Genomic DNA, 20,659 nt, shown 5'->3' with positions numbered 1-20,659 from the left:
AAAAAAGCAGTTTTCCCTCTCCCTCCTTCCAAGCAGCCTTCTCTAGCATAAAAACTGAGATGCCGGGTTTCCCTTGTGGCGCAGTGGTTGAGAGTCTGCCTGCCGATGCAGGGGACACGGGTTCATGCCCCGGTCCGGGAAGATCCCACATGCCGCGGAGCGGCTGGGTCCGTGAGCCATGGCCGCTAAGCCTGAGCATCCGGAGCCTGTGCTCCGCAACGGGAGAGGCCACAACAGTGAGAGGCCCGCGTACCGCCAAAAAAAAAAAAAAAAAAAAAAAACTGAGATGCCCATTCTCCTCAGCACCACCTCCACTATTTACTACCTTCAGGCCACTAAGAGGAATAAGATCCCAGCTTAGCCTAGGAGTCTAAGTACAAGGTTGGCTATGGGAGAGCAGCATATACACCAGAGCTGTAGGATCTTTCCAATTTGTATCAGCAGAATTCCAGAGTGCATGAATGGGAAGAGATTATAGGGTTATTAGACAAAGGAGGACAAAATATGTGCTTGGGTAGGGCTGAATTTATTGTTATGGGTATATTCACCCAAGATTCAGGATTTAAAATGTTGGCTGAGACACCCGGAAGTGGTGCCAACGGTCTGCTGGGTTTGTCCACTTGAAATCTGGACTCAACTGTGGCCTACAGTTGGTGAGATTAAAACACCGGAATTTCTCTAACACATCCTGAATCTTAGCTACTTAAAGTGTGGTCACTAGACCAGTAGCAACAGCTTTTCATAAACGCAGACTCTCAGACCCCAAAGCTAACACATCTGCATTTTAACAAGCTCTCCAGATGATTCATGTGCCACCCCAACAGACTCCCCGTCGTCTCCATGCGTCCAGTACCCATCAACTACTCCCCATCCTGCAGATTAACCACTTTACCTCCCTGTCCAAAAATCTCTAGTGCCCCTAAATCCACAGAGTAAAATTCAAAATTCAAGATGTTTCTCATGGAATTCAAAAAAAAAAAGTTAGTCTCTACTCAGATCTACTAAAAATCTCATTTGAGGAAGAGCACAGCATGTGTCAACTTCTTGCTATACTTTAACTCAATATTAGTAGAGGAAGTAACTAGGAAAACTGCTGCTCTGACTTAAAAGGAAAAAAATGAGAATAATGGAAACCTGACAGAAAGTCAGCATGTTATCTTAAGAGTTTAAGGTCAACAATAAGGGTAAGGCTCTGTAGTCTGTATTTTAAAAAGGCAAAAATCTCAGAATTAGGCAAGAATCTCAAAAATTTCAGCATGAGGCTCTGAAAGTCAAAGTGGCTCAAGGAGTCGGGAGGCTCAACAGACTTTGAAGGTTTCTGACTATGCAACTGCAGATATAACTTATGAGGAAAACAACTTGGTCAGTTTAGTGAGTTGAATAGTATCCCCTCAAAAACTCAGGTCCACCCAGAATCTCAGAATGTAATCTTATTTGGAAATGGGATGTTTGCAAATACAATCTGTTTAAGGTAAGGTCACATGGGATCAGGGAGATAAATCAAATGTCTGGTGTCCATATAAGGAGAGGAGAGGACACTCAGAGAAAATAAAGCTGCGTGAAAACAGAGACAGAGACTACAGTGCTACAGCTTCAAGTCTAGGAGCACCAAGTATTGCCAAGAGCCACCAGAAGCTAGAAGAGGCAAGAAAGCTTCTTCCCCTTGAGCCTTCAGGAAGAACATGGACCTGCTAACACCTTGATTTCAGACTAAATGTACTGCAAATATAAATATATTTGCATACTAAATATATGCAAACAGCAGAACTGCAGAACATGTGAAACAAAAACTCATAGAACTGAAAGGAGAAATGGACAAATTCACAATTACAGTTGGAGACTTCAACACCCTTCTCACAACAGCTGATAGAGAGCTACGCAAAAAATTAGCAAAGGGGCTTCCCTGGTGGTGCAGTGGTTAGGAATCCACCTGCCAATGCAGGGGACACGGGTTCAAGCCCAGGTCTGGGAAGATCCCACATGCCGTGCAGCAACTAAGCCCACGTGCCACAACTACTGAAGCATGCACACCTAGAGCCCATGCTCCACAACAAGAGAAGCCACTGCAATGAGAAGCCCATGCACCACAACGAGCCCCTGCTCGCTGCAACTAGAGAAAGCCTGCATGCAGCAACGAAGACCCAACACAGCCAAAAGTAAAATAAATTAAAAAAAAAACTTAGCAAAGAACTAGAAGAACTCAACAATACCATCAATCAAAACAGAATCAGACATTGACAGAACACCCAATCCAACAACAGCAGAATATATACTTTTCAAGTGCCATGAAATGTATACTAAGATACACCATGTTCTGGGCCATAAAACAAACCTCAATACATGTAAAAGGAATAAAATCATAAGAGTGTGTTCTCCTACCACAATGGGATCAAACTAGAAGTCAGTAACAGGATAACAGGAAAATCTCTAAACACTTGAAACTAAATAGCGTACTTCTAAATAATCCATGGAATAGGAATTCTCAAGGAAAATCATAGTGAACTGAATGAAAATAAAAATCCTACTTATAATGCTTCTCAGGACTGAGACAAAAACTTATAGCACTAAATGCATACATTACAAAATAAGAACAGGGGAGACCCTCAAGATGGCGGAGGACTAAGACGTGGAGATCGTCTTCCTCCCCACAAATACATCAGAAATACATCTACATGTATAACTGCTCCTACAAAACACCTACTGAATGCTGGCAGAAGACCTCAGACTTCCCAAAAGGCAAGAAACTCCACACGTATGTGAGTAGGGCAAAAGAAAAAAGAAAAAACGAGACAAAAGAATACGGTTGGAACCTGCACCTCTGGGAGGGAGCAGTGAAGGAGGAAAAGTTTCCACACACTAGGAAGCCCCTTCACTGGTAGAGATGGGGTGGGCGGGGGAGATGTTTCGGAGCCACGGAGGAGAGCTCAGCAACAAGGGTACAGAGGGCAAAGTGGACAGATTCCCGCAGAGAGGATCAGTGCTGACCAGCACTCACCAGCCTGAGAGGCTTGTCTGCTCACCCACCAGGGCAGGTAGGGGATGGGAGCTGAGGCTCAGATTTCGGAGGTCAGATCCCAGGGAGAGGACTGGGGTTGGCTGCGTGAACACAGCCTGAAGGGGGCTAGTGCACCACGGCTAGCCGGGAGGGAGTCTGGGGGAAAGTCTGGAACTGCCTAAGAGGTTTCGGTGTGCACGAGGAGAGGGGATTCAGAGCACCGCCTAGATGAGGTCCAGAGACGGGCGCAAGCCGTGCCTATCAGTGCGGACACCAGAGACAGGCATGAAACGCTAAGGCTGCTTCTGCAGCCACTAAGAAGCCTGTGTGCAAGCACAGGTCACTATCCACACCTCCCCTCCCAGAAGCCTGTGCAGCCCGCCACTGCCAGGGTCCCATGATCCAGAGGCAACTTCCCCAGGAGAATACATGGTGCACCTCAGGCTGTTGCAACGTCACACCAGCCTGTGCCACTGCAGGCTCGCCCCGCATTCCATACCCTCCCTGCCCCTGGTATGAGTGAGCCAGAGCCCCCTAATCAGCTGCTACTTTAACCCCATCCTGCCTGAGCGGAAGAATAGATGCCCTCAGGTGACCTACATGCATAGGCGGGGCCAAATCCAAAGCTGAACCCCAGGAGCTGTGCAACCAAAGAAGAGAAAGGGAAATCTCTCCCAGCAGCCTCAGGAGCAGCAGATGAAATCTCCACAATCAACTTGATGTACCCTGCATCTGTGGAATACCGAAGTAGACAACAAATCATCCCAAAATTGAGGTGGTGGACGTTGGGAGCAACTGTAGACTTGGGGTTTGCTTTCTGCATCTAATTTTTTTCTGGTTTTATCTTTACATTAGTTTAGTATTTAGAGTTTATTATTATTGGTAGACTTGTTTATTGATTTGGTTGCTCTCTTCCTTTTTTTTTTAATACATATATTTTTTTTTTCCTTTTTCCCTTTTTGGAGTGTGCATGTGTATATTTCTTTGTGTGATTTCTGCCTGTATACCTTTGTTTTTACCATTTATCCTAGGGTTCTGTCTGTCCGTTTTCTTTGTTGTGTTCTTTTTGTTTGTTTGTCATATTAGTATAGTTTTTAGCGCTTGCTATCATTGGTGGATTTGTATTTTGGTTTGGTTGCTCTCTTCTTTCTTTTCTTTATTACTTTTTAACGTTTTTTATTTTTAATAATTTAAAAAAATTTTATTTTAATAACTTTATTTTATTTTATTTTTTCTTTCTTTCCTTTTTTCTCCCTTTTCTTTCAGCCGTGTGGCTGGCAGGGTCTTGGTGCTCCAGCCAGAGGTCAGACCTGAGCCTGTGAAGTGGGAAAGCTGAGTTCAGGACATTGGTCCACCATAGACCTCCAAGCTCCATGTAGTATCAGATAGCAAAACCTCTCCCAGGGACCTCCATCTCAACGCTAAAACCCAGCTCCACTCAATGACCAGCAAGCTACAGTGCTGGACACCCTATGCCAAACAACTAGGAAGACGGAAGACAACACCATCCATTAGCAGAGAGGCTGTCTAAAATCATAATAAGGTCACAGACACACCAAAATACACCACCAGATGCGGTCCTGCCCACCAGAAAGACAAGATCCAGCCTCATCCACCAGAACACAGACACCTGTCCCCACCACCAGGAAGCCTACACAACCCACTGAACCAACCCTAGCCACTGGGGACAGACACCAAAAACAACGGGAACTACGAACCTGCAGCCTGCGAAAAGGAGACCCCAAACACAGTAAGTTAAGCAAAACGAGAAGACAGAGAAACACACAACAGATGAAGGAGCAAGGTAAACACCCACCAGACCAAACAAATGAAGAGGAAATAGGCAGTCTACCTGAAAAAGAATTCAGAGTAATGATAGTAAAGATGATCCCAAATCTTGGAAATAGAATGGAGAAAATACAAGAAACGTTTAACAAGGACCTAGAAGAACTAAAGCAAACAATGATGAACAACACAATAAATGAAATTAAAAATTCTCTAGAAGAAATCAATAGTAGAATAACTGAGGCAGAAGAACGGATAAGTGAGCTGGAAGATAAAATAATGGAAATAACTACTGCAGAGCAGAATAAAGAAAAATGAATGAAAAGAATGGAGGACGGTCTCAGAGACCTCTGGGACAACATTAAACGCACCAACATTCAAATTATAGGAGTTCCAGAAGAAGAAGAGAAAAAGAAAGGGACTGAGAAAATATTTGAAGAGATTATAGTTGAAAACTTCACTAATATGGGAAAGGAAATAGTTAATCAAGTCCAGGAAGCACAGAGAGTCCCATACAGGATAAATCCAAGAAGAAACACGCCAAGACACATATTAATCAAAATATCAAATATTAAATACAAAGAAAAAATATTATAAGTAGCAAGGGAAAAACAACAAATAACATACAAGGGAATCCCCATAAGGTTAACAGCTGATCTTTCAGCAGAAACTCTGCAAGCCAGAAGGGAGTGGCAGGACATATTTAAAGTGATGAAAGGGAAAAACCAAGATTATTCTACCCAGCAAGGATCTCATTCAGATTCAACAGAGAAATTAAAACCTTTACATACAAGCAAAAGCTAAGAGAATTCAGCACCACCAAACCAGCTTTACAACAAATACCAAAGGAACTTCTCTAGGCAAGCAACACAAGAGAAGGAAAAGACCTACAATAACAAACCCAATTAAGAAAATGGGAATAGGAACATACATATCGATAATTACCTTAAATGTAAATGGATTAAATGCTCCCACCAAAAGACACAGACTGGCTGAATGGATACAAAAAAGACCCATATATATGCTGTTTACAAGAGACCCACTTCACACCTAGGGACACATACAGACTGAAAATGAGGGGATGGAAAAAGATATTCCATGCAAGTGGAAATCAGAAGAAAGCTGGAGCAGCAATTCTCATATCAGACAAAATATAGACTTTAAAATAAAGATTATTACAAGAGACATAGAAGGACACTACATAATGATCAAGGGATCAATCCAAGAAGAAGATATAACAATCTTAAGTATTTATGCATCCAACACAGGAGCACTTCAATACATAAGGCAAATGCTATCAGCCATAAAAGGGGAAATCAACAGTAACACAATCATAGTAGGGGACTTTAACACCCTACTTTCACCAATGGACAGATCATCCAAAAAGAAAATAAATAAGGAAACACAAGCTTTAAATGACACATTAAACACATTAATTAAACAATTAATTTGTAAATATCAAATTAATTTATATTTACAGGACATTCCATCCAAAAACAACAGAATACACTTTCTTCTCAAGTGCTCATGGAACATTCTCCACGATAGATCATATCCTGGGTCACAAATCAAGCCTCGGTAAATTTAAGAAAACTGAAATCATATCAATTATCTTTTCTGACCACAGTGTTATGAGACTAGATATCAATTACAGGAGAAAAGTCTGTAAAAAATACAAACACATGGAGACTAAACAATACACTAGTTAATAACCAAGAGACCAGTGAGGAAATCAAAAAATTCCTAGAAACAAATGACAATGAAAACTCGAAGACCCAAAACCTATGGGATGTGGCAAAAGCCGTTCTAAGAGGGCAGTTTATAGCAATACAATCCTAGCTCAAGAAACAAGAAACATCTAAGAAAACAACCTAATCTTACACCTAAAACAATTAGAGAGAGAACAAAAAAAAAACCCAAACTTAGCAGAAGGAAATAAATCATAAAGATCAGATCAGAAATAAATGAAAAAGAAATGAAGGAAATGACAGCCAAGATCAATTAAACTAAAAGCTGGTTCTTTGAGAAGATAAACAAAATTGATAAACCATTAGCCAGACTCATCAGGAAAAAAAGGGAGAAGACTCAAATCAATAGAATTACAAATGAAAAAGGAGAGGTAACAACTGACACTGCAGAAATACAAAGAATTATGAGAGATTACTACGAGCACCTATATGCCAATAAAATGGACAACCTGGAAGAAATGGACAAATTCTTAGAAAAGCACAACCTTCTGAGACTGAACCAGGAAGAAACAGAAAATATAAACAGACTGATCAGAAGCATTGAAATTGAGACTGTGATTTAAAATCTGCCAACAAACAAAAGCCCAGGACCAAATAGCTTCACAGGCAAATTCTATCAAACATTTAGAGAAGAGCTAACACCTATCCTTCTCAAACTCTTCCAAAATACAGCAGAAGGAGGAACACTCCAAAACTCATTCTACGAGGCCACCATCACCCTGATACCAAAACCAGACAAAGATGCCACAAAGAAAGAAAACTACAGGCCAATATCACTGATGAACATAGATGCAAAAATCCTCAACAAAATACTAGCAAACATTATCCAATAACACATTAAAAGGATCATACACCATGATCAAATGGGGTTTATCCCAGGAATGCAAGGATTTACCAATATACACAAATCAATCAATGTGAAAATCCATATTAACAAATTGAAGGAGAAAAACCATATCATCATCTCAATAGATGCATAAAAAGCTTTTGACAAAATTCAACACCTGTTTATGATAAAAAACCCTCCAGAAAGTAGGCACAGAGGGAACTTACCTCAACATAATAAAGGCCATATATGACAAACACACAGCCAACATCATTCTCAATGGTGAAAAACTGAAACCATTTCCTCTAAGATCAGGTACACGACAAGGATGTCCACTCTCACCACTGTTATTCAACATAGTTTTGGAAGTTTTAGCCACAGCAATCAGAGAAAAAAAAGAAATAAAAGGAATCCAAATTGGAAAAAGAAGTAAAGTTGTCACTCTTTGCAGATGACATGATACTATATATAGAGAATCCTAAAGATGCTACCAGAGAACTACTAGAGCTAATCAACGAATCTGGTAAAGTTGCAGGATACAAAATTAATGCACAGAGATCTCTGGCATTCCTATACACTAATGATGAAAAATCTGAAAGGGAAATTAAGGAAACACTTCCATTTACCACTGCAACAAAAAGAATAAAATACCTATGAATAAACCTACGTAACAAGACAAAAGACCTGTATGCAGAAATCTATAAGACACTGATGAAAGAAATTAAAGATGATACAAATAGATGGAGAGATATACCATGTTCTTGGATTGGAAGAATCAACATTGTGAAAATGACTATACTACCCAAAGCAATCTACAGATTTAGTGCAATTTCTATCAAAATACCAATGGCATTTTTCACAGAACTACAACAAAAAATTTCACAATTTGTATGGAAACACAAAAGACCCTGAATAGCCAAAGCAATCTTGAGAAAGAAAAATGGAGCTGGAGGAATCAGGCTCCTGGACTTCAGACTATAGTACAAAGCTACAGTAATCAAGACAGTATGGTACTGGCACAAAAACAGAAACATACATCAATGGAACAGGATAGAAAGCCCAGAGATAAACCTATGCACATATGGTCACCTTATCTTTGATAAAAGAGGCAAGGATATACAATGGAGAAAAGACAGTCTGTTCAATAAGTGGTGCTGGGAAAATTGGACAGCTACATGTAAAAGAATGAAATTAGAACACTCCCTAACACCATACACAAAAGTAAACTCAAAGTGGATTAAAGACCTAAATGTAAGACCAGACACTATAAAACTCTTAGAGGAAAACATAGACAGAACACTCTGACATAAATCACAGCAAGATCCTTTTTGACCCACCTCTTATGGAAATGGAAAAAAAACAAGAATAAACAAATGGGACCTAATGAAACTTCAAAGCTTTTGCACAGCAAAGGAAAACATAAACAAGACGAAAAGACAACACTCAGAATGGGAGAAAATATTTGCAAACGAAGCAACTGACAAAGGATTAATCTCCAAAATTTACAAGCAGCTCATGCAGCGCAATATCCAAACAACCCACTCCAAAAATGGGCAGAAGACCTAAACAGACATTTCTCCAAAGAAGATATACAGATTGCCAACAAACACATGAAAGGATGCTCAACATCACTAATCATTAGAGAAATGCAAATCAAAACTAAAATAAGGCATCCCCTCACACCAGTCAGAATGGCCATCATTAAAAAATCTACTAACAATAAATGCTGCAGGGAGTGTAGAGAAAAGGGAACTCTCTTGCATTGTTGGTGGGAATGTAAAGTGGTACAGCCACTATGGAGAACAGTATGGAGGTTCCTTTAAAAACTAAAAATAGAACTACCATATGACCCAGCAATCCCACTACTGGGCATATACCCTGAGAAAACCAGACTTCAAAAAGAGTCATGTACCACAATGTTCATTGCAGCTCTATTTACAATAGCCAGGACATGGAAGTAACCTAAGTGTCCATCGACAGATGAATGGATAAAGAAGATGTGGCACATATATACAATGGAATATTACTCAGCCATAAAAAGAAATGAAATTGAGTTATTTGTAGTGAGGTGGATAGACCTAGAGTCTCTCATACAGAGTGAAGTCAGTCAGAAAGAGAAAAACAAATACCATATGCTAATACAAAGATATGGAATCAAAAAAAAAAAAGTGGTTCTAATGAACCTAGGGACAGGACAGGAATAAAGACACAGACGTAGAGAATAGATTTGAGGACATGGCTAGGTGGAATGGTAAGCTGGGACAAAGCGATAGAGTGGCATGTACGTATATACACTACCAAATGTAAAATAGATAGGTAGTGGGAAGAAGCCGCATAGCACAGGGAGATCAGCTCGGGGCTCTGTGTCCACCTAGAGGGGTGGGATAGGGAGGGTGGGAGGGAGGGAGACACAAGAGGGAGGAGATATGGGGATATATGTGTATGTATAGCTGATTCACTTTGTTATAAAGCAGAAACTAACACACCATTGTAAAGCAATTATACTCCAGTAAAGATGTTAAAAAAATAATAATGTAAGATATTCACTACATGTTGAAATTCTGTTTTGGATATATTGGATTAATGAAAACATGCTATAAAAGTAATATCACCAGTTTCTTTTCACTTTTAAATGGTTGCTAGAAAATTTTTAAGTTACATGTATGGCTCACTTTATATTTCTATTGTACATTGCTGTTCTAGAAGCATCAAGAGAAAGAGCGAGAGAGGGAGGGGTTACTAATAAGAGTATTATAGGTATAAGACCTCTTATCAAAACACTGGAGGACAGAAATAACAGTCTCTAAATTTCTGAGGGCAAAAAAAAGATCTTAAATCTAGAATTTAATATCCAGCCAAATTTATCAATTAAATATGAAGGGAAAGGGACTTCCCTCGTGGTCCAGCAGTTAAGACTCTGTGCTCCCAATGCAGGGAGCCCAGGTTCAATCCCTGCTCAGGGAACTAGATCCCACATGCTGCAACTAAGAGCCTGTATGCCGCAAATAAGACCCGGGGCAGCCAAATAAATATTTTAAAAAATAAATATGAAGGTAAAATAAACACTTTTCCAGCCATGTTGGATTCAGACTGATTTCAGAATCCTTATCTACCAGGCAACCTTTCTTTTTAAAAAATTTACAGTATTTGAGGATGTAATCTATCGACAGTACAGGAGAGAAAAGCAGCTCATGGTCCAGGAAACAGTGGTGGAATTCCAGGTGTGAAACGAAGAGGATGACACATCTGCAGCAACCCGAAAAACACAGCTCAAATTAAAACACCAGCTCAAAAGACCCTAAAAGGAATTCCTCCAAGAAGAGAAAGAGGAAGATTTAACAGGCAGGACAATTAAGAAGCTGGGAGCTCTTAGCCCAGTGGGGAAGAAGACTTAGGGTTTTTTTTTCCTCTCAACAAGAAAAAAGAAGCCCAAGAAATTAGAAATGCCAAGAAAACAACTGAAAAATTAGAGAAAAAAAGTTTTGATTCAAATACAAGACGAGCAAAACTGTGGCCTGATCACTTGATGGAATATAATAGAGGTCATTTGACTTTAACGCTTTGGACATTCTCCGTTGAGAGAATCTGTGACAAATCAGTGACAAATAGTTGAAATGATCACATTTACATAATTATAATTAGATGGTTACTAGTTTCAATTTTTAAAATCAAACCATAAGACCTAATTTTAGTTATAGAATAGAACATGCATGTCATAAAAGACATTGTAAAGGTAACGCTCCAGCTGGCAGAAGTCAAGTTGAGAGCAGGAGGAGGGAAGGGTGAGTGCAGGGGTGCAACTTTCTTCATTTTACTTTGGGATGATACAAGAGATACTGTGTAAAGAAGACGGAACGAAAATACAGGATTATGTATACATCACTTAAAAGTATAAAGGCAGCTAATAGAAAAACCACACACACTAATACAACTAGCAAAACTCAGTGGAGAGAGAGAGGCAAGTGGAATGTGAGCTGAATTCCCTGTCTATCAAAGAAGATGGAAATGACTTGATTTCTACTGCTGGTAAATTAAGAAACTGAAATCTAAGCATATCATTTAGAATTATGGTGGTAACTTATCAAAAGAATTAAAAACAAAAGGTTTAAAGGGGTTTCCAATAAAGTGTGGGACTTGGATAGGGGAGGTGATACAGAGTTTTTATTTAATAACAGTACAGTATATGCTGTTTGAATTTTGAAACTGTGCACACATTTAAAAATGTTTTTGAAAATACATTTATAAAAACTTGATGTTAATAGGTATAAAGAAAGCCTCAATTAAAGAGTAATTCTTCCCTAAAAAAAAAAAAGAAAATAAGAACAGTTTCAAATCAAGAATCTAAGCTCCACCTGCTATATAAAATAAATAAAGAAAGAAAAGAACAAAAGAAAAGGAAAAAATAAAAGAATCTAAGCTCCTAGGACTTCTCTGGCAGTCCAGTGGTTAAGACTTCATGCTTCCACCACAGGGGGCACGGGTTCGATCCCTGGTTCAGGAACTAAGATACAACATGCTGCACAACTTGGCCAAAAAAAAAAAAAAAAACCAGAACCTAAGCTCCTATCTCAAGAAACCTAGTAAACGAAAACCAAAATAAATCAAGCGTAAGGAAGAAAATAATAAAGATAGGGCAGATACTAATGAAAATTAAAACAAAACCAAAGCATTCAGTGAAACAAATAGCTGGTTCTTTAAAAACATCAATAAATTAACAAACTTCCAGCTGAAAAGAAAAAAGAGGGAAGATGCTAATAACCATATTGTTAGCATGTGCTCCTGATGTAACACAAGAAGCGTACTTCACACACCTGAGGTATTTTTCCCCAAAACTCATAACTCCAGTCTAACCATGAGAAAAATAGCAGACAAACTCAAGTCAAAGGAAAATACAATAAAATATCTCACCGGTACTACCCAAAACTGTCAAGGTCATGAGAAAAAGCTGATGAAGATGAAGAAAACTTAGAAACTGTCCAAGATCAGAAGACTTAGGAGACATGACAACTAAATGTAATATGGTTTTGTGGATGAAGTCCTGGAACATTAGTGGAAAAGGACATTTGTGGGAAAAAATCAGTTAAGTCTTAATAAAGTCTGGGGTTTAATTAATCATATCACACCAATAACTGTTTCTTAGTTGTGACAAATGTATTCTGGTAATATAAGATGTTAACGATAGGGGTATATGGAAACTGCAGTATATCTCCAACTTTTCTGTAAACCTAAAACTATTCTAAAATTAAAGATTTGTTTGAAAAATTAAGTCACTGAATTAATTATTGTTTTCAGAGTACAAAGAGAAAGAGAAAGATAGGCTCATTAACAGAGGCTGATGGTTTAATGTTAATAAAGATCAGGAGAATAAAGAACTCCTAATTCCTACTTTGTCTCTGGTCTTCTATTTCAAGAATTTAGCTTGCAAAAGTAAAAAGGACCAAAAATTTTCTACAATGAATAAGTATTACTTTTTAAGTTTAAAAAAAATAATGAAAAAGGAGGGTTTAAGAAAAAAGTACATTGGTAAGTACATTGGAGCAGAAGACCAAGATAAATTTTAGAATTCCAAGAATGTATCCAACTGCTCTAAATGAATGTATACTTTCCTGGAAAAGATAATGCCCAGGTTATTAAGAAATTTTGCCAATGAGAACAATGAACTACAGAGGATGTTCTCTCTGAGAAATCATGGGGATTGCCACAGCCAAAAGACTAAAAACAGGCAAAGATTCCAGTTTTCAAAAAGGAAAATAACATACTTCTGTAAGTCAGAATAAAGAGCCTGATGTCTATCTAGTACAACGTTTTAGTCATCAAGAGACATTAGGATACACACATTCGACCTACTATACATTAAAACAATCATCTCCTACAAATCTGACTTCCTTTTTTGACTGCAAAAGATTTGGCAGACAGGGTGTATTTTACTTCAGTGAAGTACACCACAAGCTGCCTCATGCAAATCCTTGGGATAAGCTGGAGAAATATTCTAGACAATAAAAATGGAGAAACAGGGCTTCCCTGGTGGCGCAGTGGTTGAGAGTCCACCTGCCGATGCAGGGGACACGGGTTCGTGCCCCGGTCCGGGAAGATCCCACATGCCACGGAGTGGCTGGGCCTGTGAGCTATGGCCGCTGAGCCTGCGTGTCCGGAGCCTGTGCTCTGCAACGGGAGAGGCCACAACAGTGAGAGGCCCGCATACCGCAAAAAAAAAAAAAAAAGGAGAAAGATTTCAAATGTATACTGCTAGGTTCTTTCTTCAGTCCAGTACTGTTTAACATTTCTGTAATTGACTTAGATGAAGATGTAGAACAACACTCATCAAATAGGCCAGTGATATAAGTCATAAAGCAGTAACACATAAAGCAGTAACAGAATCTGGATTCAAAAGGATACTGAAAGGATGTACTGTTGAGCTGAGCCTAGCAAGGTGAAATGTAATAGGGAAATAAGACTATATTTGGGTCCCAAATTCAAATGCACAAATACAGAATGGCTTACTAGCAAAAAAAAAAAAAGACTCCGTGATATTTAATTGAAAGTCAGCTCAATATGAATCACATACAAAGAATGTGGCGTGCCTGCCCAAACATAATAGTATCTACTGAGAGACGGCACAGTACTGCTATATTCTAGTGATCCTACGATGCCCGGTGTATAAACAAACGGAAAACTGCTCAGAAGAGTAACCAGGGTCAAATATAAAAGTTAGATAAATTTATAGGCAGAGGAGCAGCAGGTTTGGCCTGAGGAAAAAAATTGAGGGGTTCCAACATAGGTGTCTGAGGTGCTCTCACATGTAAGAAATCTTAGACTTATTCTAAATGGAACTAAAGCTAACAAGTAGAATTTAAGGATTACAAGTTTAATTTCAATATAATAGTGATGGTAATTCAAAGACAGAATGAGCTGCGTTTAGAGTTGAGCTTCCCTCCTTGGGGGCCAGATGACAAATTGGCAGGAATGTGGTAGAGACAAAGTATCAGATGGCTGGTTAGACTAGGGGACCTTTAAATCTTCCAACTCTATAATTTTAAAGATGCTACTTTTCTAGACTTTCTCTATGCCGAACTTGTGGCTTCAGTCCAATTACCACTGTTTCTGGAACAAGCCTTATTTATACACGTACTTTCCTGTATCCACTCAGGCTATTCTATCACTCAGCAAAGACCAAGGATTTGTCTTTCTGCATCTATCAAAAATGAACTCAAATACTGTCCTTAATAAAAACCTCTATGCCTACCCTACTCTGATCTCTCTTGCCCCTGAATTATGAAATAGTGTTTGGCAGTTAATTACATACCAACTTCAGACACCTCTGCTTCTGGCTTAAACCGTTATTTAACCTTTTATAATAATTTCTCTCCTCTGCTAAATTTAAATCCCCTTAAAGGCAGACACTGTATTCCCTACACGTCTAGGGGTACACGGCAGACATTCAAAACCAGTCTTTGAGGGACTTCCCTGGTGGCGCAGTGGTTAAGAATCCGCCTGCCAATGCAGGGGACACGGGTTTGAGCCCTAGTCCGGGAAGATCCCACATGCCGCGGAGCAACTAAGCCCATGCGCTACAACTACTGAGCCTGTGCTCTAGAGCCCACGAGCCACAACTACTGAAGCCTGTGCGCCTAGAGCCCATGCTCCGCGACAAGAGAAGCCACCGCAATGAGAAGCCTGTGCACCGCAACGAAGGGTAGATCCCGCTCGCTGAAACTAGAGAAAGTCCATGCGCAGCAATGAAGACCCAATGCAGCCATAAGTAAATAAATAAATTAATTAAAATTAAACAAAACAAAAACAGTCTTTGATTTTCAATATTGGAAACATTTTTATTAGAACAGTTATTTTATTAAAAGGCACGTTTTTATAGGTAAATGGAAAATTCACCATTCAAATCTGAGTACTGACTAATATGCATGACTTGCAGTTCAAATAGAGAACTACCAGAATGAGACATTGTCACCCACTGATAACATATTCTAACCAGAGGACTTTTAAAATAGTGAATCAAGCTCAGAAAAGTTCAAATTTTCCAACCTAAACATAGAGGTTGGTAAAGCTGCCTTTCTTGAGCAAAAAAAGATTAACAGAACCAAACTAAAGGTGAAAAATGTCAAGAAAAAAATCACATTTTAGAAAAAAAATCGTATTTATTTCTTTAAATGTAAAACGTATTGATGTGTGATGTGATATACAGACTGTAATTTTTTTTTTCTTTTTGGCCACACTGTGTGGCTTGTGGGATCTTAGTTCCTCAACAAGGGACTGAACCTGGGCCACAGCAGTGAAAGCGCCAACAGACTGTAATTTTGATTCATGTAAATTGGAACACAAGTTAAGAGAAAACAAACTAGTCACACAGAGCCCAGAACAGATGCTCACTCCCTGAACACCAACTAACAAATAAACGTCCTAGACAAATTAAAAGAGAATTCCTTATTAGCTTAGATATATTAATAAAGATTAAGAAATACTTACTGAAGATTCTGGATCTGACAGTTCATCCAATAATTTTCTTGCATCTACCACAGCTTGGTAAAGTCTCAGATTTTTGCCATCAGAAGCAACAAAGCAAGCACTCGCAGAATTGCAATATGTGCCTGAGAAAGTAAACACTTTGCATTATAATATATAGTTTATTTTTATTACTGGCTGAAGTATGAGAAAAAATATTCACACTTCTCTTTTTAGACATAACCATGGTCCAGAAACACAGATACAATTAATAGATATAAAATTATTAACCAAAAAAATTCAACAGATAGGTTATGAGAGGGAAAAGATGAAAAACAAAAGTCTAGAAACTCTAAACTTAAGTCTGATGCCTACATTCTGAATACTTATTAAAAATCTTCCTAATGACAAATACAAATCATTTTGTATATAAATAACTGTTTTAAAGCTTTTATTAATTTCACTATTAAAATGAACACTTACCAAGACAGTAACTAGGAATAAGAGTTGGAAGCCAAGCAACATTAGAGAAGGCTGAAGTATGTAAAGAGTTAATTCGTGCCAACTCCGATACTCCTCCAGTGTATGACAAAGGTCCTATTGGGTCCACGCGCCACAGAATAAGTTCACTGTAGATGGCATTCGGGTCGTGAAATGTACGTGTTGCTGCATTTCTGAGAGGTTGTTTCGAGGAACCTTTTATGTGTCTTACAGGATCCATTAATCTACCTAATTTATTGTCTGAGTCCCACTGAAAATCTGATTCAGGAGTCAGCAGAGCATTATGATGAGATGATGTCAATAATAATGGTAAAACTGAATGACATGCCAGGTCATTGAGGTGAAATCTATGACCACAATATCTAAATTTGTGAGATACAGTTAGAACAGTGGTAAAGGCAGACTTATCAGCAAAAGTGACTGCCCATTGATTTAAAGAGCCATCTATGTGTTTAGAGACCATCATTACTGTGGGAGCTAAAATGTTCATATTTGTACTGTGTGGTCCAGAATGCAGCTGTGATCCATGAGGACTGCATTCAGCCATCATGTCTTCGTGTAACAGAGTGTGGTGAGAATCTTTTGCAGCATTTATACAGGCATACATCATGATATTTTTACTAAGAGAGCTTGCATCACCAGATGGAAATGCAACAGGAATCCGAGAAGAAAAAGAAACCTGAAAAACACAATTACATGATTCAGTGCAAGCAGTCTGCCTCCTCTCAAAGTCTTCCAAAAATACTTCCATTTTCAAACTGTCAAACCTCAGCTTCCTAGCAAAATATATCATTTTCGACCTTATTATGGTCTAATCCTTTTCCTCTATTTATATAGTATCATATATTCATCGCGTATGAGAAAACTGAAGAAATAATTTCAAGTATTTGAAACCTGAAACTTGCCTGTACATCTAGATGACTACAACCATAAATCTAAACAAATACTGTTCAGAAAGATAACCGATAAAGATAGTAGATTTAATTAATAAAACTGAAGAAGTGGAGGTGATACATCCTGAGTCACATTTTTAGGGTAGTTTCTTAAGTTTATTCAAAATATTGTGAATTCCCAGAAAAAATGAATACACATACATTCAAGTACTCACTATCACATTTCAAAGCCAAATTCATTTTACTTAAATTAATCAAGTTTATAAAATCTGTGGTCATTGACCCCCTTTGGTAGCAAGTTATTCTCTTCTCAGTTGCTTATCAAAAATAAAATCATCGAGTATTTCTGAAAACCTGCTAAATCTGAATAGCAACTGTTTTACTTTTTTAAGAAGTGTAAAAATTGCTTCATCAGTAAAATATACCTGGACTTGTCTAAATATTCCAGGATTATATTCATCCAAATACTTTACATGCCACACTAGGAAGGTACCATCTACCGGGTGTATAGTAAAAAGCATGTCAGGATTCTTATTCCATTCAGTTAGCAGCATTTCGATCTTCCGATCAAGCAGGACTGTAGGCAGTGGCATTGGTACACTAGGTCGTGAACAGGTTCTAGGACTTCCCTCTCTTTCTCCATCTTCATGTTCTGATGATCCTGTACCTGCTTCAGATTCTCTATCCAGGGATAATTCTAAATCAGAAAATAAATTTATCAGTACATACTAACAGAAATACTATAAAAAATTCATTTACATACTAGACTATCAAATTCATTTACATACTAGACTATACTACAGAAAATCATTTACATACTAGACTATCAATAAATAGCATACTAACTTTAGAAATCATGAATCCCTTTTACAACTTATGGCCAGGAAAAAAAACCAAGGAAGGAAACTCTTTTCTGATCTGAACTGAAAATTACTACATTTCTTAGTTTTAGATAAATCAAAATTTCATTCACACTATCACATTATCTTTATTATTACCATTATTAGCAAAACCTGTTACCCCCACCAAAAGCATGGCTTCCAAAGTAATACATTACTCAAAGCAATATGTTATAACAAAGCAAAGTTAGATGGTAGATGGTCCATAGTAGATGGTCAGTAAAGACCTGTGGAATGAATGGAAAAGTGAAAAGGAAGGAGGGGAGGAAGGAAAGATTACAAACCAAAGGTGGTTTCACAAAAAGCTGTCAGCCTGTAAAAAAGAAAAATCTGAACACAGGATACTAACCATGGTCTAGTTTCATATGTAAACCCCTCTCTCTTTCCTCCTGTGAACATTCATCTTCTCTATCTCCTTTGTCGTTTTCATGATCCACCTGCTTTTCAGAAAGTTTTCGTAATTGCTGCATAAATATTTCAGTAGATGATGTAAAATGAAATTCTTTGTTGTTTAACCAATGAACTACAAAGCCCCCATTTCCATCATCAATGTTAAATACAGTGCCAACCAAGACATTTGGAATATCTGTGGAATCAAAAAAGATAAAATTTCAATGTGAATTTCTAATGTCTTTTAAAATATTACATGTGCCTATAAAGACTAATTCCATTACACAGAAAATGTGATAAACAAAAAGTAAACATAACTCTAGCACGGTTTGAAATTTTTAATTGAATTTAATGGTAAATGAACTAATGGCATAGACATACGGAATTAAATTACTAATTTAAAAACGAAACACACCAAATGCACAAACTTTTATTGAATCCTGGTTTGGGGATGAGGGAACAGAAAGACAAAACAGAAAAGCAAATCTAAAAGACATTTTTGAGATGACTGAAATTTAAATATGAACTGAATATCAGAGATTATGGAATTATTTCTAATTTTCTTAGGTATGATAATGATATTGTGATTATGTAAGAAAATTTCCTTATTCTTAGGAGATACTTGCTGAAGTATGTAAGGGTGATATGCCATGATATGTGTAACTTACTTTGAAAACATTAAGAAAAAATTTCTCTCTCACACACACACACATATAAACATACATATGTGTGTATATACAGAGAGAATAAAGCAACTGGCAAAATGTTAGCAATTGTTGAATCAAAGTGGGTGAAATGAGTGTTCACTGTACTATTCTTCCAACTTTTCTGACTGTTTTAAACTTTCCTCAAAAGTCGGGGAAAAATAATGCCAAGAAAGAACACAGGAAGGCAAGCAAATTTCTAAGTATAGCAGATTTTCTCCATGTGGGGTAACTGAAATTCATGCTATAGATCAGTTCACGTAAAACAGTATAATTCAAAAAAAAAAAATCTCCTTAATCCCAAATCAAATTATAAATAATCCATTCAATAGAAAGAAAAAGAGACTGGGGGGGAAGCATCCAGATAACACTCTTTTGGAACTGTATTTGCTAAATACTTATCTTTATATAAATAAACATTTAAAAATAAAATCCTCTGCACCCTGAAGCAATAGACTTCCATTTCAATAAAATGTAACTATAACTTTATACAACTATAGTTCTTCCAGCAATGTAATATGAAACTAATAGGCCTTGTCATATGTTTTTCATGCAGAAAGAAAACAATGACCTTAAATAGAAGCTTTAAATATGCTCTTGCCAACAATGAACCTGCCTCAAAATACTTCTCAATGACATAGGAGGAAAAGAGCAAAAAGAAAACATCAAGGTTAGAAGAAACACTACCTTTCCCGAAGTGTAGGACAAGAAAGTCTATGAGGGTACAAAACAAGATATGCTGAAATATAAGGAAAACTATGCAAAAATATACTTTGATAAAGTTATAAAGAAGAGTTGAGAAGAAAGAATAATAGTGAAAATACAAAAGGGTGGGAAATCACACTAATTAACCAGGCTGCCACCACTTGTGTTCATCTCCAGGTTCAACTAAAGCTCTAATTACTTAGAAACTTTGCCATATTGTAGACAAACAATGGTGCTCAAAAATACTTATTTGAAGTTATTCCCTGAGGATCACACAGTCTCAATTTAAGAAATGGCACCTTATATTTCTGTTCCAATTAAGAAGTATTTTAAAAGGAAACATGGAGTATTAGCATAAAATTAGAAACAGGTTATAAAAGTAGTCCCACTTTTCTATTTATTTATCTTATTTCAGCAGATAAGAAATAAAACTTTACTATCCTTTACCTGTGGCGGGATTGATGCTCGCTGCAATGTGAAAATGACATAGTACATTTGCGTGATGGGAAATGTGTCTTTGAACCTCATGCGTTGCCATCTGGTCATGCATTAATTCAGTGTGCGTTACAAGAATGGAAGACTTCCTTTGTCCTTTCCTTAAATTTTTCAAATGGTGTATTGTCTAAAATAGAAAAATAATTACTAAATCCAAGTCTAGGAAGTAAAATAAGTGCTGATCAAAGTACTTTTGATTATTAAGGGTTTTACAATTTTCCTCTCTGTAAAACCTGACCATCTTAAGGGAAACTTTAACTACAA

General features: G+C 37.7%; 1 protein-coding gene across 3 annotated transcripts in view; it reads right to left on the bottom strand.

Moving 5' to 3' along the window:
* The window catches only part of DMXL2 (Dmx like 2), a 161,536-nt gene that overhangs the window by 76,597 nt on the left and 64,280 nt on the right, over positions 1-20,659 (bottom strand). For all 3 annotated transcript variants that reach the window (XM_030850330.3, XM_060294262.2, XM_060294261.2), the window contains exons 9-13: positions 20,348-20,522; positions 18,451-18,687; positions 17,628-17,899; positions 16,292-16,988; positions 15,833-15,954 (exon numbers count right to left, since the gene is read on the bottom strand). In XM_030850330.3, coding sequence (XP_030706190.1) covers positions 15,833-15,954; positions 16,292-16,988; positions 17,628-17,899; positions 18,451-18,687; positions 20,348-20,522 — 1,503 coding nt within the window. The remainder of the gene's footprint in view (positions 1-15,832; positions 15,955-16,291; positions 16,989-17,627; positions 17,900-18,450; positions 18,688-20,347; positions 20,523-20,659) is intronic.

The sequence above is a fragment of the Globicephala melas genome, chromosome 2, assembly GCF_963455315.2.
Source record: "Globicephala melas chromosome 2, mGloMel1.2, whole genome shotgun sequence".
Lineage (NCBI taxonomy): Eukaryota > Metazoa > Chordata > Mammalia > Artiodactyla > Delphinidae > Globicephala > Globicephala melas.
This window is presented reverse-complemented; position numbering and strand designations above follow the sequence as displayed.